Genomic DNA, 27,547 nt, shown 5'->3' on the forward strand with positions numbered 1-27,547 from the left:
TGACGCTGTGTGCCACACGCGTTTTGCGAACCAGGTTTAATAACCAGTTGGTTTACGAATTTGCAGCACAGCTATCAGGTCTGAATAAGCCCCTTACTGTAAAAGTGGAAGCAAACTAGGACAGAAAATCGCATAATGTTAATAATAATAATAAATTTAACATGTTTGTCATTTCAGATATGAGGAAGAAAGTAGTTGTACACTTGACTTGCCCCTCAAACATACAAAACCGCAAATACATAAAAACTAAAGGTGTGTACACACTAAACGATAATCGTTAATGATATACACGATAACGATAGCACGTAGTGTAGTGTGCACGCACTATATCGTTGATGATGCATGAGCAGACGATAGGGGACATCGTTAACAAGGGACATGCTGAAGAACGTGTATGCACTCGGCGATGCTGGCACCCCCGACTTAAGGGAAAACGGTATTAAAGAATGAGGCGTATATATGAGGAGAAGTCATTTTCTATATATAAAGATCATATTACTGGTTGCACACTTATGCAGTTTCATTTAAATCAGACTTCTCCACCTTTAATTTGCACCATAATACCAAACACAATTTAAAAGTGAAGAGTTCCATTCCAAGCCGCTTGGTTTTACCACATAATCGCTCTATGCCCCGAACAACTGTGTACATCTATATTCTCAAAAACACATCACCAGTATGAAAGCGTAAAATTGGGAAAACAGGATAGAGGAGGTGGTCTGTAAGATACTAATGTACTGAATTCTTCTAGAAAAAAAAGTACAAGTGCTGAAAAGTGGAAGAATAATGAAAACTTGAAACAGACTCCTGCTAGTGTGTATTAACATATTCCAGTGTATTGTCGGCCTGCATATATAGACCACGTTGTTACATGATGCAGCACAGTCCCAGGGAGTTCCGCGATCTAGCACCATTTTTCCAAAGTCCATGCAGATTCATAGCAAACATCAAAAGACTATGGGGGTATTCAATACCGGCCGCAATTTGCAATGGGGCAAATAGCGACGACCGCCTATTCAATGCTGTCTTTCCTGAGAGCATTGAAGAGGCAGATCGACAGAATGGGCCTGACTTTTAAAGCAGTCGTGCCTGTTTTGTCGGTTTCGGCTGTGAATTGTCCCGATCACAGCCGAATATCGACAATCCACGGCCGTTTACACAGACACGCCCCCTTTTTGGCAATCACGAATTGGGACATTGAATCGCACCTGGCGATCTGTGGTCGAACAAAACGAAAACCAGGGTCACCGCTGTCGGGCCGGATCGACAGTCGTGACCCGGGATTGAATACCCCCCCTATATAAGCAGCTAAAGAAGAATAAATGTAAATAGCCTTAAGGAACACAACTTGTAACTCAAAATACAGATTATCATTCAATGCAAGCTATATATTCCCCTTTCATATAATCAATTAAATGTGCTCTAGTGACATCTATTGGTGAGAGAAGAAATCACCACCAGTTATGAAGTAGTTCTCTAAAAATGTATATAAATTAAAAGGTGCATTGACCATCACTAACAGCATCAAAATAACACAAATTATATACACAAACCCACAAGCCTACAGTGTAACCCATCCATGCAGTATTTGGGAATAATCAGTAGTTACTTGGGTACTTGTGGATAATCACGGCTCCCACGATGTGCATCGCATAGCAAAAAATCGCATTGCATGCGTTTTTTAACAGAAAAGCATCCAAATGCATTGAAATTAGTATCAAACATGTTCAATGGCCCCCAAATGTCATTTTTGAGGCTGTACCACCCCCACTATCAACGCAAACCAGAAGCGTGGCGAGCACAGCGAGCCCCCGAGGGGCGATGGTACGCGTCCTACGACCTTTTCATACCCCCACTATCCACGTCGGCGTGGAGTTGAGTATATAAAGTGTGGCGAGCGCAGCGAGCCCGAAGCGTGGCGAGCCCCGCGAGGGGACACTGATACCTTCACAGGAATACTCGTCCCCTCGCGGGCTTCACAGGTGTCCGTGTGCGCTCGCCACGGGCATGCTATTTTGTAAAAAATTGGTTAAAGACTGCAAAAATCGCATCCAATCACATGCCACTATATATGGCATGCGATGGCATGCGATGGGAGCCGTGATAATCCACAAGTACCGTTATTTGCCCTAGATGCGGAGCCTGTGATGCGGGCTTTTGGCATACAGTATGGGACTGCCCTATGGTGCATGCCTTTTGAGGGAGGTGTGGACTGATAATATTCACAGAGCCAACTCTCATACCTATGACTCCAGCCCTCTGTATGTTTGGCCTTGACATTGAAGAGAGCCACTCTCCTGTAACCTATAGATATGTCTTATGCCCCACCACTCTAGCCAAGGTTATAATAGCACGTAAATGGTTCGCTACCTCCTCCCCCTCCATTTACCACTAGCGGGCATTGGATAACGAAGTCTCCGGCCACAAGAGATTTGTGTATCGCTCACGAGGCACACTTCCAAACTACCATGCCAAGTGGGACAGGTGGAATGACTCCACCCTGGCACTCAGTGCTGTGACAATGATTGTTATATATACTGTCCTCCAATCGGGGTATGAGCATGTATGTTACACCTTGCCATTGATATAATTACACCTATCTGTTTTCGGTATCTACTACTACTTATCGTTGTACTGGTTGATCAAACTAGTCCTGTAAGGAAAAAAAAAAAACACACACTGAAATGCATCTTCTTTATCATATTACTTTTATTGTACACGCCCAGATTACATCGCAGAGACGTTTGACATTATTGTTTAATATCTTTTCTTGGTAATTGTTGTTTTTTTTTCTTTGTTTTTGTGTATGCAAAAAAAAAAAAAAGAAATAAAAATGTACACAATTAAAAAAAAAAAAAAAATACACTTAATTTGTAGTTCCCTCTGTAAAAGTAATTGTATGAATTGTCATCACATCTACTTTATTACCAGGAATGTGCTATATTCCCGTACATCTTATTTCTATATGGTTAGAAAAAAATTGTTATACCACTGTATTATAAATGAGACTCAGTTTTATGATCGGTCTTTAACTACATAAAACAGCTAAAAAAATCTTTGCAGGGTGGACACATATTATGAAATAACGACTGTTGCATTTATTAAATGTGTACTCCTAATTGCATCTACAAGATATTGCTGTTGTATAATATAGGAGAGTTGAATGCATTTGTAACAATCTATTGGTTTATAGTGGCCATAGACTACCGCATGAAGTCCAAGCAGTATATGGTCATCCGATCCCCCTTGACCCATCCAGGACCTCCCAGGGTGACAGGATTGCACGTGGTCCTTCTGCTTGTGATGTATCAAATGCGACCCCGTTCAAAGCCGCTGGGAAGGGGTCTGAATCGGAGGCCGGATGTGCATGCAGGTCTGACCTCCGACTTCGATCAGATGTGTAGGGGGCTGTGCATCGAATTGGATGTCAAACACATGCGATGTGGGCTGATTTCACCCACTTGCTCAGCCTGATCTGTTAGATTCAGGTGAGAATATCACAAATCGCATTGGTGTACGGCACATCATATGGGTCACCCTGGCAGACAATGGCATGCAGGGAAATACGGGGGTGTCTACACGTGAGATCGTGCAGCGTGTACCAGTGCAATATATTGGTACACAGGTTGCACCACCGATGGGTATGCACATCATGTGGTGTGTGCTCAGCCTGATGGTGTAATTTAATTAGCTGCAAAAATCTCTCTATAATCATGGTAAAGCCTTCTTTGAAATGGCCGAATCTTTAGTAGTAGTATGACGCAATGTAATGGCCTAATACCGACAAACTATTAAGAAACCAAATGAGTAACTGTAAAGTACAAGAAAGGGTACATCAATATTCCCCAGTTTATACATTGTAACAAACCATCATCTATGTAGGACGTACTATCTATCCATTGAAGTTCATGATAAATATATTACACATTGAGGATGGCAGTCCCATACACACTAGACCATTTGGCTCCATGAGCGATACTCCTAAATATATCGTCATAGCTCCCGGGCCCACAATATAGTACATACTTGTTCAGTCTTAATACATTTGGCTCTTTATGCTTAATGAATAGCAGCAATTACATTTTGCTGCTTATAATACATAAATGATGCAGGATCGGCGTAGAGAAAGTTTTAATACAGTATATGAAAAACAGAAAAGTAGAAAAATAGAACATTTTGTTAATAGCACAGATTTACTATAGGGTGCCATACAAACTGCATACAGACACATCAATATATATTACATAAACACATAAGATGTGCGCTACATAAACAAACCAATTACAGCTAACACAAAGACCAACATTGAAGTCTATGGAGGAAGCAAGCAGCACAAGGGTTACACAAATAATTTGTGGTAGCACAGAGTTTAGGGCCCACTTCACAAGCTTTAGTAAGTATTTACAATAACCATAAATACAATTGTAATGGTATGTATTGCATTTTCTGCCCAAACTAAAATACTACTTTCAGGTTAAAATGATTTGGGGTGATTAATCTGGTTTTTGCAACCTGGTAGGAAATGGGCACCTGACTGAGCTATTCAATTGTTTTTTGGCTACTTGTTTCCTACAACGGCGCCCATCGCGGGCATTGCATGCCATTATAATGGCATGTGATGCGACCGATGTCCGCGATTTTACATAGAAATGCATGGTAAAATGTAAATCGCGTCGGTCGCATCGCATGCGATGCGACCGACGCGATTACCGCGATTTTACATAGGTTACAATGTTAAATGGCCCAATTGACCCGATTTTACATAGGGAACAATGTTAAATGGCCCACAGACCCCAAATAGCCACCCTGAAGTGTGAAATGGCCCCCCCAATTGTTAACGCCACCCCACGATCAACGTCAACCCGAAGCGTGGCGAGCGCGAGCCCGCGAGGGGCGGCGGTACGCGTCCTCCGACCTTTTCATACCCCCACTATCCACGTCGGCGTGGAGTTGAGAATAGAAAGTGTGGCGAGCGCAGTGATCCACCGAGCCCGAAGTGTGGCGAGCCCCGCGAGGGGAGGCGTAATACGAGCCCGGAGCGTGGCGAGCGCAGCGAGCCCCGCGAGGGGATGCGGAATACATGTTAAGTAATCCGTGTCCGCTCGCCACGCTTCGGGAGCGTGTTCCGCGTTCGCTCGCCACGCTTCGGGCTCGGGCACTTTCTATGCTAAACTCCACGCCGACGTGGATAGTGGGGGTATGAAAAGGTCGGAGGACGCATACTGCCGCCCCTCGGGTTGACGTTGATCGTGGGGTGGCGTTAACAATTGGGGGGGCCATTTCACACTTCAGGGTGGGTATTTGGGGTCTGTGGGCCATTTAACATTGTTCCCTATGTGAAATCGGGTCAATTGGGCCATTTAACATTGTTCCCTATGTAAAATCGCGGTAATCGCGTCGGTCGCATCGCATGCGATTTTTTGGCCGCATGCGATGCGACCGACGCAATTTTTTTCCTTGCGATGCCTAAGATCAAAATCGTGGGCACCCTTCTAGGAAACAAGTACCTTTTTTTTTTTTAAACTTGACTTACCGTGCTTGTCACACCCAAATGAACAAAATAGCTTAACCTATATAAGGTACTGAAGGCGAGAAAAAATGTTTGGGCACCCAAAAAACAACTTTTATCATGTTTTTTTGCTACCTTAGGAGGGTGCAAGTAGAAATGAGGGGCGTCTGAGGCACCCTAGACGATCAGTGCAACACTTAAATTGTTCTATTGACAGCACGCAAAAAACAATTGAATCACACCTTTTAGGTCTAGTGAGGACACGGTCTTTTAGAAAAGCTTGGAAAAAAACTTCTGAGCATATTTTGACAGTAGTACATATTGAGTAAATCCATTTTTTGTGAAGTGATATTCCATTAAATAACTACTGAACTTAGAATGCAAATTATGTTATACAAAAAGCTAGTAACAAAACAATAGCATAAATATGCATTTAAACATTTTCAGAGCTTTTCTCCACAATAACTAAGGTTTTGTTTTTTTACTGTGTTTTATCATAAATTAAAAGCCAACAAGGTAGTGATGGGAAATCTAGTTCGTTTTGGTGACTAGTTCATTATGATCTAGTTCACCCAAAAGATTAGATCAGAAGATTAGTTCATCTAGTTCATTTAGTTCATTATTCCAGCACTGACTCAGAGACTGAGAGGAGTGCATGGATCTAGATGAACTAGACTAGATTATGACACACAGAGCAGGGATTCCTAACACTAGCTCATTGTAGGAGTTATAGTCTTGTTAGAATGATCATATACTGTATGTTTAATAAATCAGATTATTTTCTAGTTTAGAAAAGCAATAAGTTATACAGCACCCTTCTAGTGACATGCTTATTGTTTAGCTCTGCAATATTAATCCCATTGTGGTTATTATTTTACCTTCCATAATATTCCATAATATGCAAGTAAAATACCCAAATACAGAGTAATTTAATAAGTCAATTTTTTTCTGCTTTTAAAATACAGTAATTAGAAAAAAACATGTCCCCTTGCCCCAATTAGGTTGACCTTAGAGAGAGATAAAGTAGAGACTTTGCAAAGTAACCAGTTGCTGATTGGTTGCTAGGGGCAACTGCTCCACTGTATGCATCATGAAGGTTCATACATATCCATCTCTGACTGTAATGTGGAGTAAACAGAGCTACTACAGTATACTGTATAACAAGCAGCAGCCAGCACTGTGTCTGTGGCTGCATACACACAATACATATGCCTGAGCACAGCAGTGCCACACATGGTAGCTCACAGGTACTGTACAGTCTCATTATGGTGTATAGTCAGAGATTAGTTCAGGGATCTGTATGATCCGTGAACTAATTGAACTACTGAACTATTTGCAGGACTCATGAGTCATCAGGACAATGTAGTTCATTTGGATCCGCAGAGTCCAGACCATGTGTGAGCTCAGCACTGCCATCTTTGGCTGCTACCATGTACTGCCTCCTGTGTATTGCATGAGAGCTGATAACATGCTGCTGCAGAAGCTCCTTCACAGATCCCAGCAGAAGATTTAGCACAGCAGTATGCTCAGGACCCTGTACCAGAAGCAGCAGCAAGTGTTTGGACATCTGAACTAATCATATAATGATAGCATCACATAAAGGTGAGCAGCATGAGCACACATGCTCACTCACATACACACCACACAACTTTGGCTAGGCAGTGCATACTTTTATTTTATTAGATCTGTATTTGCTGGGCTTTGTTGTACTTTTAACTTTAGATTCAGGAAGTAAAGATTCAGTAAATGAGCCTTGGATCTACTGGGCTCTGTCTGTCTGTGTTACACCTCCCACTTGCTTTACTTCCTGGTGAACTAAATGAACTAATCTTTGCCAGAGCAGTGATCTGAACGATTTAGTTCACTTTGAAGATTAGTTCATTTTGATCTAATCATTCACGAACTACCCATCACTACAACAAGGAGTTAAAACTTGAGGACAACCACTTTAAGGGGGTATGCAATCTGGGATCACGGCTGTCGATCCCCGCCGACAGCCGCGATCCTGGCCCGATTGCGGTCAGATCGACCGCATAACGACAGACGGGATTCAATGTCCCGCCTGCCGATGGGCGCAAAGAGGGCGTGGCTGCAAAACCTGCCATGCATTGTCGATCTGTGGCCTGGATCATGACAATCGGCAGAACGGGCCCAACAGCTTTTGAAGTCGGGCCCGTTCTGCCGTGATCCTGCCGTGATCCCACATCAATGCTGTCGTTAATGACAGCATTGAATAGGGAGCCGACGCTATTTCCCACGTTGGAGATAGCGGCGGCACATTGCATACCCCCCATAGTCAACCAATACACAGGTGATAACGAACATACTAAATTATATTTCCATTCAAAGTTAAAATTTCAGTTTTTGGTATTCCTTACCTACAACATGGTCTTCTAACACCAATATAAAAAATATTTATAGGGTTTGTCCTACAAATTCTTTAATACACTGCAGAATCTACAAGAGCGAAGAGAGCAGAAACTATTTAACCACTCTCCTAGAAACTTCCTACCAAGCCAACAGGAATGTACAGGAGTGAGAGGAGTAGAGGCTTAAGCCAGCAGTCTACTCATTCAATACTGCATACACAGAAACTTTTATCATAACCTGTAGTTAGTATAACTCAGCTTTAAGCTAAATTTTTACTTAAACAAAAAAAATTATACACACACACACACACACGTGTGTCCGGTAAAAAAAAAGATGCAATATAAAACGCAATTTAATTTTAATGGCCATTAACAGAAAAGAAAGTGGATGTTGAGGAACCAAAATACAATGGAAGCGAGTTACATAATCAGGAAAAGCTTCAAACCTCAGGTCAACCTGGAAATGTAAAAGCTTACAAGTCTAACAACCCACCAGTGTTGCTGCTAAATACTACAACACATTGGACTGTGTTATTAAGCAAAGCCAAAACACACAAAATCATCATCCTACCCGAATCTCTTGAAGGTTGTGAAAGTTGTTTCCAACTCTGACCGATATTTTGCTTGGTGTGTAGCTCTCGTCTGACTTGTAATCAGCGTAAATGCATAAAGCCTTCACAGTTGTCTTTCTTCTGCAAGCCAGGAAAACAGAAAGCATAGTAAGGTGACCACAAAGAGCTAATCAAAATGATTTTACAGCGCAGTTTCAATTTGGGCACCATGTACTTTTTATGCACTCAGTAATCTGTAGTCTTGGAGCATACTGCTACAGATAAACAGGTCTTCTTACACAACTACAAAAGCCTCTACAACGTAGCAATTATAAGACCGTTAAAGCAAAATAGTGGTTTCAGGTTTTTTATGGTTAAGAAAATCAAAACGCATGTTCATTTCCAATTACAGCTACAGTCGTAATTACGGTACTTATGTATTATGTGGGCGCCCGATTTTTTCATTGCATGCCAATACTTAAGGCATGCGATTTTTCATTGTAAAGACCCGATTTTTAATTGTGTAGTCAACCATGGGTGATTTCATACCCCCACTATCCAACTACGCATGGAACTGATTTTATACAGTGTGGCGAGCGCAGCGAGCTACCGAGCCCAAAGCGTGGCGAGCGCAGCAAGCCCCGCGAGGGGAGTGGATTACTTTACATGTATTCTGCGTCCGCTCGCCACGCTTCGGGCCCGGTGGCTCGCCACACTATATAAAAAATACCACCATGTGTAGTTGGATAGTGGGGGTATGAAATCACCCATGGGTGACTATACAATTAAAAACCTGGTCTTTACAATGAAAAATCGCATCACATGAATTGTATGCCACTATATTGCATGCGATGCGATGAAAAAAATCGGGCACCCAGATATTACGTAAGTACCGTAATTACATTATCAAATTGTCAGATCCAATTTAGTTATTTTTAATTAGTAGGCTTTAATTAAATGTAATGATAAAACCATATTTTGTATCTGCCATACTAATGAAATCAGCCGACATACATGCAGCCAGGACAATAAAACAATATATGTTTATATGAGTGACCCTCTTTTACAATAGTTCCTCTTTAGAAGTGTCTTCTGGGGTGTCACAACATTTAAACACCAGCAACAGCACCCAAACTCACTTGCTTAAAGGGAAGAATTCACACTAAATGTGTTTGAAGCCTTATGGGGTAGCAAATCTCGCCAGCCACTTCCAAGGTGAATCACATTAGTGAAATCATTGAAGATAATTGGATTGACCCCTTACTAGGCTGATGCACTATGGCAGGGGTGGCCAAACCGGTCCACATGTTTCTAATCACCTAGCTGGTGCACAGATGTAATCATTACTAACGGTCACATTTTCAAACCTGCTGCATTCATTTCTACTATAGATCCACCGATGGCCTGAAACACATGAACTGTTGGTAGATTGTGAGGACAGGTTTGGCCACCCCTGCGCCATGGGCTCTGGTGGAGATAGCCTCTTGTTTATACATATTGTCGGTGTAGCTTCTTGCCTGGTAAAAAGGCTCCGGCTGCAGGGGTCTGTGTGCAAGATACTTAGCACAGAGATGAGCCATAGCACATCCTCCGCACTGTGAAAGACTAGTACATTGGAGAGGTGCAATAAATAAATTGCTGAAACGGTGTTCTAGGATCGGGGACTGAATTAGATTACGCTCGATAACTGCTAAAATGAAGAGTAATCATGATAGTTTACTGCAGTATAGTTTTACACTTGATATGGATTACTGCATAGTTTTGGAAGCTAAATTATTCAATGAATGCTCATTAGACGCTGATAGGTATGGAGCATTAAGAATGATTTACATGTATTTCATAAATTATGATTTTAGGCACGTAAGTAAGGAAGTCGAGACAGTTGACGGTGGTCAGCTAGTATCCATTAGAACATGGGAGTAAAAAAGCAGGTATAGCAGGTTTATATTTCTAATAAAACTAATTATAATCGGGGGGCGTGGCTTGGCCGGCAACGTGAGCGGGTGCGGGGAGTGAGAGCTCCAACACCATCCTACATACACATCCTTTCCCGGGACCCCTGGACGCCGTATACTCACCTCCAATTGCTCCGGAGCTGCTCATGTGTCCGCTGCGCCTTCTGCGAATCTTCTGTGTGGCGCTCGGAGGTCGGGCTGGCTGGCTGCTGAAGCTTGTGTGTCCTCTCCATGTGCGGCCGCCATCTTGGATCTTCGGGCGGCTCTAACTGAACGGAAGTGCGGCCCTGTGACTTGACTGCGCTGGTGCTCCGGCGGGTGTCTTGGTGGGTGGAGGTGCCTGGTGAACCTCTGGAAGCTTGGCGGAGAGAGCAGGAGACGTCTCTTCCAGGGCGCGCTGCTCGGCCGCACGGAGGCGCCGGCGCCATCTTGCCCTCCTGGTCTGAAGAGCCTGGGCTGACCTACTCCTGTATACGCTGGGCTCCGCTTCCTGACCCTGCGCTGGACTCAGGGGATGCCTCAGGTTTGTGCTTTCTGCTGGGTCCGTACACTATCTGCTGCACACCTTTTGGATAATCAGTATATATATATACATATAATTATATGCATGTTGTCTCCATGTACCAATTCGATATATTGGTAGTGGCTACCTAAATATCCCTCGTTCTCATTATAATTCCCTTTATCACATAGGTTGTGCACCATTTATAGCGATGAAAATTGCCCTATACCCCCCCCCCCCCCCCTTTATTTCATATACTACTATTTCATTAGCTATATTTATTGCGATGTAAACTACTAGCTCAAACCCCTCCCCCCCTTTTTTTCATTCTCATACTACCTTATTATCTCATAATCATTTTTTAGCCAATGATTGTTTAATTACCCATCCAGTGTATAAAATCTGTCTTATATAATATTTATGCATTCTACTGCAGTAACATTATTTGCCCATCATATTTTTTTATATATATCTTTTTTAGCTTACAGAGCTACCTTAGAGTTTGTTCATTTAACGCTATCAAAACCTACATCTAGTGACGTATGTCACCACCTTCTGTATCTTCAGTGCTTTGCTGGATTGAAATGCTAATTAGCGATCGGAATGTAATCTATTTTTATTTTTATTATGTGATGTCATGCTGTATTGAGATGCTAAATTAGCGTCAGGCATTCCGCCCAGTTATTTCTATTTTTTGATGCGCTAATTACTCTATACGGATGTGGAACGCATAGCCCACCTCCAGGACAACTGCTGGACCGCAAGCACGCGCGACCAGCGTCACTACATCCTGTCTTCACAGGCAGGATACGGAAGCCACCTCAATCAGGGTGGAACGCATGAATGGAACGCATACGGCGTTCAATGCACTGTTTACACAGTTCTCTTTACATTTCATACAATTCGCTGTCAGAGTGAGTAGAGCGCCCCATACCCTTAATTCACCCCGCTATGGTTCACTTATTTAATTTGCCACTATCCCCGTTTTTACAAATTTATCGCTCACACTCTCCCGGAAGTGATGTCATAGATGCCACAGCATAAAACTAGGCACACTTTACTCTGCAACATATTGGACGTTGCTGATGCCCTTTTTGCTACATTTGCGCAGGTAGGATACATTGTGATACACCTGATTGAGTCTTTCTGTCTCTGTAATACAGTGCATACTCCATTGTCGATAAATTTGCTTATGCTATGTATCCTAAGTCGAATTGATTGCACAGTGCATTGATACAATGTATCAGAACTAACCTTATTTGTAACATCTCAAGCTATGCATTTTTAGCTGAGCCATTTATCCACTATGTACAATATACAATATGTAAATGTGTCTAGATAATGTATCCTAACTGCATGTTAATATATATTGTGGCTGTTAATCAACACCATTGACACCCCGTGTTTACATTGCTTAGCAAGCCATACTGTGTGATCTGTGAATCTACCTTTATTTAATGCTAATAGGATGTTCATTCACATCTAATAGTGATTGAATGATCACTTATTCACATACATTAGATCACCTTTGTCCAGCTTAGTACCCATATGTGGGACAGTTTGGGACATTTAGCTTGTTATATGGACCCTATAATTAAGGTCTTATATTATTTTCCTTTTAGAATCACGGTTGCATAAAGCCGCCGTACAAGTGTTTTTTGCAGCAACGCCAGTTTGCACGGAAGTAGTTCCATCCTTTACCACCTTGTTCACCCTAAAATTAACATCTGGAAGGTAATGTCTATCCTCCTTATGATTTTGCCCAACACAGCCACACTGCGGATGAGTTTAGAATATGGACCTCATAATTATAGGATTTTTTTGGTATCTCTCCCTTATAGAACCACTGTAGCATTAAGCTACTTTACAAGCATCTATACAGTAACATCTGTTTATGCGGATTAAATTACACCTGCACCATCTGGTTCACCCTAGTTAACCGCCTGGAAGGTAATATCTTATTCCACTTTAAATCTTGACCCATATGTATATAGTAGAATATGGTTGAGCATGTATTCTCTCACCTCCTCGCTTCTAGAAATTACGGTTGTTTAACCCCGTAGAACGTCCATCCAGTTTCGTTCTATTCAGTCCAGTCCTATTTCAGACATTTTACATCATACGGCAGGTGCTGGTTTGAGTATCCTGTGAAGGTAATATTACCTCTATTCCACTTATAAATTTAGATCACTTATTATTCAGTCTATTAAAACTTATCCTCCATCCAATAGATTCTCCACATTGAGTATGGGACCTACAATAGTCTCATCCCATATGGACCTATAACTTCTCACCCAGTTCTAACTCCTATTTAAGGTATATATATCACCCAGTTCTAACTCCCATTTAAGGTATATATATATATATATAGTATTTGAACATGGAAAACATTTCCTATATCTATTATCCTTTCATCATTTACACGTACTCCCCTCCATCTCCATCTATCTTACGCTACTATTGTTTGATCCTCCAGATTGCGAGCCTGCTCTTATCACTGAGCATCATCATATACTTTGAAAAATATTTGAGGCATCTCCTTGTATTATTTGGTATGTACAAAATGTTTGGAACCATGGATATTTTCTGCTAATTATCTGAACTGTCCTACCTATTGGACACAGTTGTACTTACTTTCGATATGTTTTTACCACTTGCAGTGTCTATTTTAAAACCCCTGATGAAGTCTTTATAAAGACGAAACGCGTTGGGTTGTTACCGTCTTCAAAAGAACTGAGACACCACACGTTTTCTCATAAACGTTTTAATAAAATATGTCAATTTTTAAAAACATGCTTTGATCATTTATATATCTGATTCATGCACTGCACTTAAGGTGGTGGAAACCTCTGGCGCTCTCTATACTTTCTATTATATATATATATATATCGGAAGATCCCTCCCTTTTTGGAGGGGGGGAAGTGAACACTCTCCTTATAATAATTGAAAAAAAGTCACTGGGGTTGTAAAGTCAACAATAGATAATTTATTCCAGTGTGTACAATTCCATCAATGCCCCGACGTTTCGGTCCACAAACGGACCTTCCTCAAGGAGCTATATGACTGCCCTTCGGCTCACTTCGGTTCCATCCGGCAATTTCCGTATCTGCTTGGAAATCCTCGTCTATTTCCGGACACATCATCCAATCCCATCTTTCCTTGCAAACGTCGGGGCATTGATGGAATTGTACACACTGGAATAAATTATCTATTGTTGACTTTACAACCCCAGTGACTTTTTTTCAATTATTATAAGGAGAGTGTTCACTTCCCCCCCTCCAAAAAGGGAGGGATCTTCCGATATGTTTGGGGCACATGGTGAACCATGTTAACCCCTTGTGGACACCCCGGAAATTACTACTCTAAACAGTGAGAGTGCGGTCCTTTTCGACTCATATATATATATATATATATATATATATATATATATATATATATATATATATATATATATATATATATATACACACATACATACATACTGTGGTATATATATATATATATATATATACACATACATACTGTGGATGTAGTAATGGAGGTTCAACAAATCCTCCAGGCCATATCTGCCTCAGCTGCCAGACTCTCTGACAGGATTGCTGCTGTCCAACACTCCATCTCTCATGTCCCAGACAAATATCCTCCAACTGTTCACCCCATAACACTGGAAGCATCCGTTCAACATACTCCCTTGACTGTATATGCCTCCAATGACCGGCTTATTAATAGATCTGCTGACAAGCAGGGGAGTGATTACTTTGCTTCTCATGGTCCTGATGAGCATATCGCTGGGGAAATGAAGATTTTGTCTATGTGCCATGCTCCTGTGACCCCTGCAGAGCCTACGTATGCATACACCTCGGATGGGCTCTCTACGATGGATCTCCCTGGCTTTGAGTCTCTGTGGCACCTTCTATTTAGGTTTTCTACAAGGATCTCGTATAAAACTGTGGCTTCATATTTTTTCATGTCTCTTGGTATGGTTCATCCATACGTACTCCATTGGCCTCAGGTGCTAGATATGTGGGGCTTACAATACTGGATAACGTATCCTGGACGCTCTCCTGATTTTTCCCAAAAGAACTGGGCTGTCACTTGCTTATCTCTGATGCTTAAGGAACTGGAGTCTTGGCCTGATTAGTGGCTCTAATTATATAGCAGCTTAAGATGCCTCTCATGCCCTGCTTTGGACTTTATTATTTTTCTTATTTACACCGGTATCACTTTATCCTGTTTTTTATTTTATGTTGTGTAGCGGATTTTCAATACATTACCCAATCTGGAGTTCAACTCAGTATCACGTATTGGCTCCAATATAGCTATGTGGAATGACCAGACTAATGTCTTGCGCAGAGTTTGTATTCCTAAAGTCTCTTCTGATAACCCTTGTATTAGTTTCCTCACTGATGTATACTTTTATATTTAGATCCTGTTTAAATTTTCACTGCCGATGCTGTGATTTACTGCGCATCAAATAGTTGATGGATATATTCAGTTCTACTGTTATCTATACGTATCCTATTTGTATTTTTTGTCGCGCACACTTTAATCTCTAATATCTGATATCTTTAATATGTGATATATATACTATATACCATATATGATATGCATAAATCGTTAGGTACGTTGGTGGGAAAAACGGATTTTGATTATACTCCCCTTGAGGCCTAAGTCCACCGCCCCTGCAATGCCCCTGTTATGTATCCTGTTTCTTGGGGGGAGGGGGAGGGGGAGGGGGGGATTTAGTAAGTTTAGTATAGTTTAGTATAGTTTAGGGATGGTATAGGGGTAGTTGATGGGATCCAGGTACGCCTCAGTTGGGGTTGGGTTGTACAGGGTGGGGGGTTTTCGGGGTTGTTTGCTTTGGGTTTTTTGGGTGGCTTATTTTATTAGAATTAGGGGTTTAGGATAGAATTCCCGACAGATAACTTTTACTTCATCTGTCTCTCTCCTATGGGTTGTCGTACAATTTAAACCATAATTCTGCAACGGTGTTTCAATATCCTTTGTTGCACTGTTTGTCCGGATGGCGCCTTCGGGCTAACAGGCTTCACTTGTAGCGGTGGAGGGAGCTGGTGTAGTCTCTCCACCCTTCTTGCATACACCACTTTATGGAAATTTAATTAATGCTTACTCTTACAAGCTATCTGATCACTTTGTCTTTGTCGGGAACCTGTTTTCATGTTTATTATGTAAAATGCAAAACTCTTAATAAAAAATATCGAATTTAAAAAAAAAAAAAACTAATCATAATCACAAGCTAGAGGATACTAAGGGAAGTGTAAAATTATCTGATTGGTTTTTGAAGTAACTGTAATGCTAATACATAGGATTGTTAAACCACTCTTTCATCAGCTCGTAATTAAACTCCATGTGATCCTTCTTGCTTTGCACACCGACTACTGTGAGATCACAGGAGTGATTGTGCTGGAACAGTTATGGGATCCCGTGCAGGGATAATAAAGGATGTAAATAGATATTAGTAAGTGAAATGTTCATGGGTATTGGCAATATGTTTTTAAATGTATCCAAGACTCAAATCAAAAGTACTTAAAACTAAAAGATGTACCGAAACTGAATATTCACTAGATGAGGTTGAGATCCATCGGATTGCCAGTAGGTTTCAAGATTGTCATCTCGTAACTGGTCGACTCCAAATCCTTAAAAAAAAAAGAAAAAGAAAAAAAAAGCATATTAACATAATGGGCACATATTTTAAAATGGCAGGTCTAAAAGTTAACAAATCAATGTGGTAAACAAAATGTGTGCCGGTACATTTTCTGTTATAAAGGGCTGAATCTACCACTGCTGAGTATTGATGCATTATTGGCTTTGACTGCAATGGTATTTACTTAAAGGCACTCAGCAGCATCTTGACATTGTTAATTATCAGGACTGATAAAAAAAAAAAAAAAAACCTGCTTTCAGCATGATTTTCGCCATGATTCACCGTTTTGCATTCGACATCGTTTTAAGGTGAACTGGAATGTGTTCTTTTAAAATAAAAGTTTTTTTATTGTTTTTTTTTGTGTCAAAAAATTACTAATTATTTTTTTCCCCCCTTTTTACACATGACGTCAGCAGGGGGAGCCACTCATTACATATTCACTGCACACTGGTCCCGCTCATTACATATGCATTAGTGGGACCAGCGCAACAGCTCCCTCCACCGCGTCTCCTGCCAGCTCTCCCGGGGGGCAGCTTCTGCTGCCTGTGTCCCCGGGAGCCCCCCTTCTCCCCCACAGTGTCCGGTGCAGGCAGGGAGGCTTCCATCTACCTGCCTTGCACCATCCCCCTGGCTCCCTGCAGCATTCGCCATGGGGGTGGGGGGTAAAAAATCACCGCCAGGGGCAGCGAGCGTCATTAAATAGGGTGCACATATCAATTTCTCTCATTGAATACCGGCCATTGTATCAGAAGGCTTGATCAACCATGTTTTATTGCTTTTGAACATTAACAATCCAAAGTTATTAGGTTTTGATATGATTTATTTGAAATCTTTCAACAAAATAAATTTTATACTAAACATAATTAAAACAAGCAAAATAACTTCTCAGAGACACACAAAAAAACAAAAAAGGATTAAAGCATTAGCACTGCATATGTCACAAGGTTTTAAATTGAAGTAAACATGAAGATTAAACCAGGAAGTGTTTGTCTGTATGTGTTGGTGTTGTTTACTCCAACGGTTGCGAGTGTAAACTGTGATTTTTTATTTCCCTTTCCTATGGGAATGTTGGGAGAGAAGCTTGATGCTAGTCTGATATAGCACCTCTCTTATCTGATTCACCTTCTCATGGGGCCCATTTGCTATGAAATACTTGGGGCATGTAACACGGAGGGACTGCAGCAGGATCCCTCCTGTCCAGCTCGCAGTCATATCCTATAGTCTCTATGGGGGTGCAATACTGATAGATGTATCAATATCGGGCAGCATCACATCAGGTCCCTTGGCTACCGACATTCTGAGATGGAGGTAGCCTATTGTAGCATTTGGGCTACCAACCGCACTGACGGCAGGGTAGCGCGGTCATCTGCGTAGCACTGACCGTGCAGGTGCAGCCCTCCAATCTCCTGGTGATTGCAGGGACATACATTCCCCCAAAAGGATTGAATATTGCAATGGAATCCTGGGCGGTAAATCGCATCCAGATAGCATTGCGTATGCAATCCTTTAGTAAAATCTGCCCTATATCTTTGTGTTGTTTGTGTTATTAACTGAATTGGTTCAGCTTACTTAAATGAAGACCACAAGCAACAAGAATGTGGAATATTATGAGGGATTCCCTTACAATAGGCTTTTTTAAAGTAATTTTTTTTGTGCCTGTAGTCACAGCATATTAAAAAGAAACAGTGTTTCTTAAAAAAAAAAAAAAAAAACACACATTTGGTTTAAACCAGCCAAACCTGTTAATTATGATTCAAGATTTACTAAATACTGATTTTAAAAGCAGGTACCACTTCATTATTTGGAGTATTTGAACATTAATATGAAGAATGACACTTCTAATTTGTGGATATCCCTACATGGCTTTTTAAATCACCTTACAAGGATCCCTGGTAACTTTAGATATCTAGTGTTCACTCTAAGCTTCTTTTGCAGGGTGCTGCACCCTGCCCATTTTTAAAACCTCAAAATGCACCCTGCCCTTTTTTTGTGTGGCACTGCGCGCCCTTACGCTGGCCCCCAAAGTGCTGACATGCCGCTGAGAACTTTTGGTGTGTGCCATCATGTGTAATTGGCATTACGGTATAGGCCATCACGTGCAATGGGCATTATGGTGTGTGGTATAATGTGTAAGAGGAATTGCAGTGTGTGCCATAATGTGTTATTGTCATTGCAACAGAATATGTAATGGGCATAGCAGAGTATGACAACGTTTAATAGGCATAATCCTAGTTCAGTGCAATTTTTTTATATGTTTTTGTTGCTAATGTAAATTTTGAATATAAAATGTGCCCTTCTGATTGAAAAATGTGCCCTCCTGATTGAAAAATCCTAGAGTGGACACTAATATATAACCCATTGGGTAGTTTGAGAATTTGTCTATTATTCCCAGCATGAAATAACTTGAGACTACATGCAGGTTTTATCTTTGCTGCTTACCTATGTGACCACCATTATATTTCAGCTTATAGGCATATTTTGAGCTGCAATGTTTGACTTTGTAGCCATGTTAAATGATTTGTAACGTATGTATACACATGTATGTTACATTCTATACTGGATATATTTTATTTTAGGATAACTGATTGATTAAACAATACAGAAGCCACCTGACTCCTAGGGGGTAATTCAGTTCAGGAGCTCAGTATAATGCAGGCATATAAAACATCTATATGGATTTTGAATTTTTTGCTGCCATGATGATCTAACACAGTGTAATGTGTCCATTTCTCAGCAGCAAAATACTAATCCCTGGTATGGATTAATGAAAAACTTATTTTGTGGCATGTGCCTCTTTTCCACGGAGCATGTCAATAGTTTGAGAGAATTTGCTCTTGTCACAAGTGGCTGGGTGCTAATTAATTTGGTTTTGGGCGTCCAATCTCAAAGCTGCATTTATTGCAAATTTCTGCTTGCACCGTTCTGAGGTGTGAGCAGAAATCTGCATCAAATATGGCTTTGCAGAGTGTGAATGTGCGCTGGTCGCACAAACAATTGAATTATGTCCTGACCACTTTAAACAAGAATTACAGATTATTTTTTTTTTGTACTTTTCAGAGCTACCTCTGTCTTCTGTTCTCTACTTAATCTTGTAAATCACGGAGAGATTTATTAAAAGTAGCAACAGCTGGTATTATTAGTGTTTAATTTCAACAATTGGGTACTTTTTTTTTTCAATTGTTGTATATAGCAGGGAAATCCATTACTTAGTACAGTGGTTGCCAAACTGGGTGCCTTGGGGCACTTGCAGGGTGGTGCCCCTGATTGATGGTCCATGCAGGACCAACTCATCAGTGCGTAGGACTTCCAGTTATAATTTTTTATATGTGTAAAAACAGAAGTTAATCCTTTCTCTCACCACATACTGTACCAGAAACTAAGGATGACGAAACATAAATTTGCTTAATTTACAAAAACCCTTCTACACCTGATATTATGTTCTGTGCCTGTTTTACTAGCTTCATTCCCACTGGCTCCTACTGTCTCAGCATTGACTATTCTGAGACTTAGGTCTCCTAAACTTGGCTCTCTTAACTCTTTGGCCCTTATTCAGATCTGATCGCAGTACACATTTGTGTGAGTTGTGACCTGGTGTCTGTCATTTTGACAGGCTTATAAATAGTTGCGTATAAAAGACTAGTACAGTTGAGGTTGGGAAGGAGGTACAGATGTGAGACAAAGGCCCTTATTCAGATCTGATCACAGTACAAATTTGTTCTCAAAATGGGCAAAACCATGTGCACTGCAGGCGGGGCAGATGTCGCAACTCACACAGGAGCTTGCAGGTTGCTGGAACTGCAGTACAGCGTTCTGAGACTCAGCTGACGATACAGCAAGAGCAGTGGGTGAGAAGGAGCATTTGCTCAGTGGTGTTTCGAGACCATTTTGTTCCCAGTATGAACACTAAAATATATGCGCCAGCACCAGAGCAATATTTCATTGCTCCAGTATCCACAGCAGTTTGACGCATTGAATAATGAATAAACCTCTAAATGACCTTAACTTAACATAAGTTTTCAGTTTTGGGTGGCACTATTTGAAGTAAATAGTAAAACAGAATCACACTGAGCATGTCATTTTTATTCCTGCAAAGGTCATAAACCATTAAAACGGTACCTGGCTTACACGACGACAAAGACCACACAGCCTGGGAGCCAATTTCTCGTACAGTGCCAGTTCTTTTTAGCTGGTTGGGATCAGCACCAGGCGGGGTTTTGTTGGGTGTTGTCATTTTCTATTTTTAGAGGAGAAAAATTAAACAAAATCAGAAAAAGGTCCTTAACCTTAATGCTGCTCAGTATAAGTGGTACTCAGGTAAAGCAAATGCCATGATAAATATAATGCAGCTCCAAACATCACCAGTGTATTTAAATGGTTTCCCACGTCCGTCACCTTATTAATACAGCAAGCCAATGATCATCAGCATATAAATAATTTGTCTAATAAGACACATCACAGTAATGCCACCACATATTACCATCAACATATAACAAATATCCACCAATGTACAGAGTGTCAACCCTATGACATTTTGCATACAAAATATCCCCTTAATGATCAGTAGCTTAGTAATAGGATCTTCTAAATACTTCCGCTCAATCATTAAAAGAATATTAATAGTAACATCAATAATACACCCTCTCAACGTCCACCAGCATGGCGGATAACCAAATGTCACATTGGGGACCATGCAATTGTTGTTTTTTTTATAAACAGTGTGAATTAATGAATTAATGGGTGCATGATGTAGCAATACAATCGTTTTTAGGCAACCAATAATGATAAAGCTTGTTGTGACTAAACACTGGGTTTAACTACATAACGCAGCTAAAGTCGTCTAGAGTCCTCGTTTGGGAGCCCTCAACACCAGAGATGGCTTTAGACCTCATGGGGCCCTAGGCAAGATACTAGTTTTGGGTCCTCTTCCCTAAAACAATTCCTAGCACTATATTTTTGCTGTTAATTGCAGCTAGCATCAATACGGATACCTTGGAGCTTGTACAGTCTATTGATAAATGCTCAGCTGCGTTAACATTGACTCTTCCCTCCTGTTGTCAAAGCCCACTTCTCTTCATATTTCACTCACAGCTCTCCTATACTCCAACACTCAGTGACCATCTTTGTCCGCATACTCATCTCCATCATTGGCATCTAGCCTCTAGTTGTATGTTGATTGAGTCCTCACTACTTATATTTAAACTGTAATGTGTATTGAACTGTGGTGCTCTTTATTTGTACTCTATTTTTGTTATTTATTCAATGTTATGCCAAGTTTTGTCTCCCTGTATTGTTCCTTTGTACGGCGCTGCGTAACACTTGTGGCGCCTTATAAATAAAATGATAATAATATTAATAATAATAATTGTGTACAAATTTGAATAAGGCTCTAGGTCTTTTGAAAGTAGGATATTAGCTGTGTCACAGTTAAAGTAAATTGAATGCCCACATACAGTGGATGAAACCATTTTGTGTGTCCAAATATTAATTATTCTATCAAAGGGACTTTGGAAGTGTGGTCAGGTCCATATGATTTAATGACGTCCTGTGGTAGTCGTGCAATACTCCTCTGGGAACATTTTGGATGGCCAAAATATCTATATGAGGAACCTTGGGACCTGCTGGGCCTAAGGCAGGCACCTACGTTGCTTTGTGGAAAATACACCTCTGCTCAACACAGACTTTTCATACAATTCTGCTCACCATTTCAGACGGCCACAAGAAGAAATGTGGGTGTCTGGGGCATTCAAGGCCTTATAGAGCAACAATTGAATTGCTCAATGCGGGCGCACACCGTAATAAAAACAAATAAATTGCTCCCATTGTGCAAATCAAATTTATTGCAAATTGCTACATATATTGAAACATTGTGTAAATTTGGGTGGAATTGATTAGGTCTGTAATACTAACTCGCAGACCAGTGTGTGGTGACAGGCAAATATAAAGTGGAGATGGTATTTCTAACGGTGTGTTGAAGTGCGGACTATACAGGGAGTGATAACAGACTAGTCTATGGAAGTTCTGTATAAACTAAATGCAATACATAACCGTTGTTAAGATTTTATAAAATGTATTCCAACATAACATGTTCTGTAATTAAAACACAGCAATAAGAAGAAAATAATATTTGAAACAAACACAAACCTGGCTAATGTTCTTTCAGATGGTCTAATAGAGGAGAGATAAAATCCAAAGTAGACAACCTAGAGAAGAAATTTAGAAGCACATAATGAACAGAAGTCATTGGAAGTCTCCAGACATCAAATTTAACATGTTGAACAAACACAAAATTCACACAAAAAAATACGCGTACCGCCGCCCCTCGCGGGCTCGCTGCGCTCGCCACGCTTCGGGTTCACGTTGATCGTGGGGTGGCGTAAAATACTTTTGGGGGGACATTTCACTGTTCAGGGGTGTTTTGGGGGGTTTCTGGGCCATTTACCATTGTTCCCTATGATGATTTGGGTAAATTGACCCATTTAACATTGTTTCCTATGGGAAATCGGGGGCATCGCGGCTAAATTGAGGCATTTAACATTGTTCCCTATGGGGAAATCGCGTCGCGGCCATCGCACCCGATTTTTTAGTGCATGCGATGGCCGCGATGCCCCCGATTTTTCCTCACGATGCCCACGATCATGATCTTTGTGGCCGTGCTAGGAAACAAGTACCAGATTAATTAACATCTAAAAAAGCTAATACTGTGTCTGATTAAAATCAAGCAGCCTCCTACCCAAATACCATCTCTTGGAGTAAGGAGGAAGAGCTGCTAAAATCCAACATTGACACAGCCTCCCGCTCCTACCAACGAGAATCCATTACAGTCTTAATACAGCAAAAGTTAGGAACAAGTAACACGTCCAGTGAACACTTTTAATCTTTACAAACACACTTTAATACTACCTAAGTGCACAAGCACTTCACCCTATATCAGGGCTGGGCAACAACGGCCCTCCAGATGTTGATGAACTACACATCCCAGCATGCATTGCATCATTTTCAGCATGGCCACATAGCAAAACTAACGCAAAGCATCCTGGGATGTGTAGTTCATTAACATCTGGAGGGCCGGTGTTGCCCAGCCCTGCCCTATATGTATGTGTGATATGTAGGTCTCTTTTTAACCTTTTATTATTTCACAAAAGCGGAGCGGACCTAGACCTGCGGTTCCATATGATAATGAAGAACGCAGATAACTAAGTCCCCTCAACATATTTTATAAATAAATCAATTTTAGAAAAGAAAAATAAATCATCCCCTTTAAGGTGTGCATCCCTCGAGCAAACCCTTTTCTTTCTCTCCAAATAGTCCTATACCAATTGCCTGGATAGCACCCCCGCCACACAACCCTAACAAAACGGTGGCCTCTCTTTCAAATAGAAACCCTACATCTATATCAGACTAAGGGTATACCTGATGTGTGTGCGGAACCGAAACTCCCTCTCTCCCCCTTTCCCCTTCTAAAAGCTCATAAGTAAGAATCAAACTTGTGGTATATAAACAGCATAAGGCAATATGCTTGTTGTTTGCATTATATTTTGCTATTTTAAAGAGATTTAAATTGTAAACAATATTTTGTCAATTTAATGCATCTTCCATTTTAACTGTACATATTTGATCTAAAGTAAAGGCCTCACTATTGCAAGAATATTGACAATATCCCATTTAGTTTGCATTCAATTTATAAATAATGAGACTGAACCATACATCAGGAGTTAAAGGGGAGTACAGGATCCAAGGATACTAAAAGAGCTTAAAGGGGAGCTGGTAAAACCAATGACAGAATTATTCAACCAGTCACTAGCTATTGGAGTAATCCCAGAGGACTGGAAAACAGCGAATGTAGTCCCACTGCACAAAAGTGGAAGCAAGGAAGAGGTAAGCAACTATCGACCAGTGAGCCTTACATCAGTAGTAGGGAAATTGATGGAAACACTCTTAAAACAAAGAGTTGTAGAATATCTCAAAACCAGCAATTTATACCCCTTTCACACCGCCGAAAAATCCAGGTAAGCTGCGGATCATCGGCGGTGTAAATGAGGTATATCCATGTCCATTTACACCGGTCCTCTACCCAGGTCCTGACCTAGGTAGAACCCGGACAGGACCCGTGTAAATGGCGGTGTAAATGGACGCTGGGGAAGGTGTGCCCAGCTGCTGCGGGAGGAGGGGGGTCCCTGCGGCTGCTGAGGGGAGGGTGGGTACTTGTCAGCCTGAGGTAGGAGCTCAACGGAGGGGATGATGTGCGTCGCTGCTGTACCACCCCCCGGCAGCCGGTCCCTGCGGCGAATGGACAGTCAGTGTCGGCGGTCCCTCCAGCGCATGGGAACTAGTACTAGTTCCCATGCGCCAGAGGGACCCCCGCCACTGACTGTACATTCGCCGCAGGAACTTCGCGGCTGCGGGGAGAGGTACAGCAGCGGCGCACATCATCCCCTCCGCTAAGCTTTGACCGCAGGCTGACAGGTACCCCCCTCCCCTCAGCAGAGGCAGGGACCCCACTCCTCACAGCATTAACCATCTACCCCCTCCAAAGGAGGGTCCGGCACCCAGGACTTAGAATGAGTCCAGGAAGGTAACTTGCCCTGGTGCCACCCTAGGGGCCTCACAGCCCGTGTAGATAGAGTCAGTGGAAGAAGGGCACTCAGGGACTAGAGATGCTGGTGAACGTAGGACAATTTTTATTGCCTGGTAGTCATTATATATATATATATATATATATATATATATATATATATATATATATATATATATATATATATATATATAGACTGGGTATATGGACTGGGGACATTCATGCCCCTAATCTTTCCCAAGGCACCTACTACATTTCAGAAAGAGATATCATTTTAATTGTATTGTATCGACACGGGTGTCAGCACTGTCTACACAGAAGACACCATGGAACCTGTCCCAGAGGACATATCAGGATACCGTAGTGCCACGCAACTTATTGGAGAAATTCTATCTCTATCAGATGTGGATGCAACGCGGATACTGTCCAAGGATAAACTATCTACCACCGAACCACAAGAGACAAATGAAACAAAATACCTACAACTACTAAGATTAAAAAACAAAGAGACGGACTTTTACTTGCATGGGGTCTGTCTTTCAGACTACTACCGGGAAAGAAAAATCCCCAGAGGATTTAGGATAAAAAACCAACCAACTATAGGTCGTAATAACCCAGACTTTTGTAGAAAATGGGCGGCAGTGCTCAATAAGGCATCATTTGATTTATTACTCCTTGTAATTGAGGAAGCAACAAGAGAGATGAATGTATTGAAAGAGAGAATTGCCAATAATGAGAGCATCACTGTACCCATACTCCTGAATGATAAAGCATGCGACTGGATGGACAAACTTACTAATGAAGTGGAGAAGTATAAAAATGATCTGATCACATTTAAGAAGAAAAAATTTGCAGCCGTTAACAAGGACTACGAAGAAAACCGGGTGTACAATTGGACAGGCTTTCAACCAGGGAGAGGGAGACCGAACAGAAGAAACACCAGACGTCCGCTCATAAATAGATTTGACACAGACACCTCCAGCGCTAACAGTGAAACAGACAGTGCCACAAGAGAACAAGCCACCACTTCTCATGCCCACCCTTTAGGGGCACGTACCAGAAATCCACGAGGGGGCACAAACCCACAAGAACAAGGCGCGGGAGGCAGTGTGAGAGAATACAGAGACAGGAAGGCAAAAAAAGCCAGATAGTTTACAATCTCTCTACCAGAAAGATCACACCAACAGAACTATCAGTACTTAATAGAGGATTAAGTTTTGTCCCTACAAACAAGCCAAACCAATTACGCAACCGGGTGGACCTCACCAGACTTAACCGACAATTAAGACTGAAAGAATTCTTTGATAAAGCTGACAATTCCAAACAAAAAGAAAATACCTGCCCAATAAAAGTAAAATCGAAATTTGACCCAATGTCCAATAACCCAGCCATAAAAACGTTCACTAGAACGATAAAAGAGGAGATCAATAAGAAGCAACATTTTGAAGTACAGCATAATATAACAAAAGAAGAACACAAAGCCCTCAGAGACTTGTCCAATTATGAAGACATAGTAGTCCGTCCAGCGGACAAAGGAGGAGCGCTGGTTATACAGGATATCGAACAGTATAAAAAAGAAGCCTACAGACAACTGAATGACTCGCAAGTATATGTTAAATTGGAACAGGACCCCACTCCCACTTATTATAAAGAACTGGAAAACATCTTACAAACAGCACTTAATAATGGATACATTAAAGAAGACACTAAAAAGGCATTATTAACCACTAATTCTAAAATTCCAGTTTTCTATACAGTACCGAAACTACATAAGGACAAGAACAATCCCCCGGGACGCCCGATTGTCTGCCAAAGAGTCCCTATACTACAATGTAGCCCGGTACCTTGACTACTACTTGCAGCCAGTAGTCCAAAAACAGAGGACATACTTAAAAGATACGAATATGTTTCTACAGAAAATAAAAGAATTGGGAGAACTACCGAGAGATAGCTGGCTATGTACGGCTGATGTAACCAGCCTCTATACTAGCATACCTCACGAGAGAGGCTTGCAATCTGTACGTGAATTACTGACAAATAACCCTGTATACCAAGGTCCACATATTGATTTTTTCCTCCAGCTATTACATCTAGTCTTGGAAAGAAATTTCTTCTTATTCAACAAAGAACTGTTCCTTCAAGTACAGGGCTGTGCGATGGGGGCGTGTGTCGCTCCGTCGTATGCGAACACTTTTATGTTCCAAGTGGAAAATCGACTCTTCTTCAAAAATGAACAGTATACACCCAAGATTCTCATGTATACTAGATTTATAGATGATGTCTTTATTGTATGGCTGGGAACTAAGGAAGAGTTCGAAATATTTATGGGAGAAATTAATGAATTAGATGAACATATCAAATTCACATCAGTCATCCATGCGCAGGAAATTCATTACTTGGATGTGAAGCTAACAGTCAGTG

The 27,547-nt window shown here is 41.2% G+C and overlaps 1 protein-coding gene across 5 annotated transcripts in view; it reads right to left on the reverse strand.

Annotated features, from left to right (window-relative positions):
- ANAPC10 (anaphase promoting complex subunit 10) overlaps positions 1–27,547 on the reverse strand; it is a 102,779-nt gene that overhangs the window by 66,561 nt on the left and 8,671 nt on the right. For 3 of the 5 annotated variants that reach the window (XM_083171126.1, XM_083171124.1, XM_083171130.1), the window contains exons 2-5: positions 22,696–22,754; positions 20,671–20,788; positions 16,456–16,546; positions 8,450–8,570 (exon numbers count right to left, since the gene is read on the reverse strand). In XM_083171126.1, the coding sequence (XP_083027252.1) occupies positions 8,450–8,570; positions 16,456–16,546; positions 20,671–20,785 (327 nt within the window). In that variant the 5' untranslated portion in view covers positions 20,786–20,788; positions 22,696–22,754. Of the gene's footprint in view, positions 1–2,699; positions 2,793–7,887; positions 7,967–8,449; positions 8,571–16,455; positions 16,547–20,670; positions 20,789–22,695; positions 22,755–27,547 lie in introns of those variants that run through there. The other 2 variants (XM_083171135.1, XM_083171138.1) reach the window with 2 other exon arrangements.

This window comes from Crinia signifera, chromosome 1, assembly GCF_055691185.1.
Source record: "Crinia signifera chromosome 1, ASM5569118v1, whole genome shotgun sequence".
Lineage (NCBI taxonomy): Eukaryota > Metazoa > Chordata > Amphibia > Anura > Myobatrachidae > Crinia > Crinia signifera.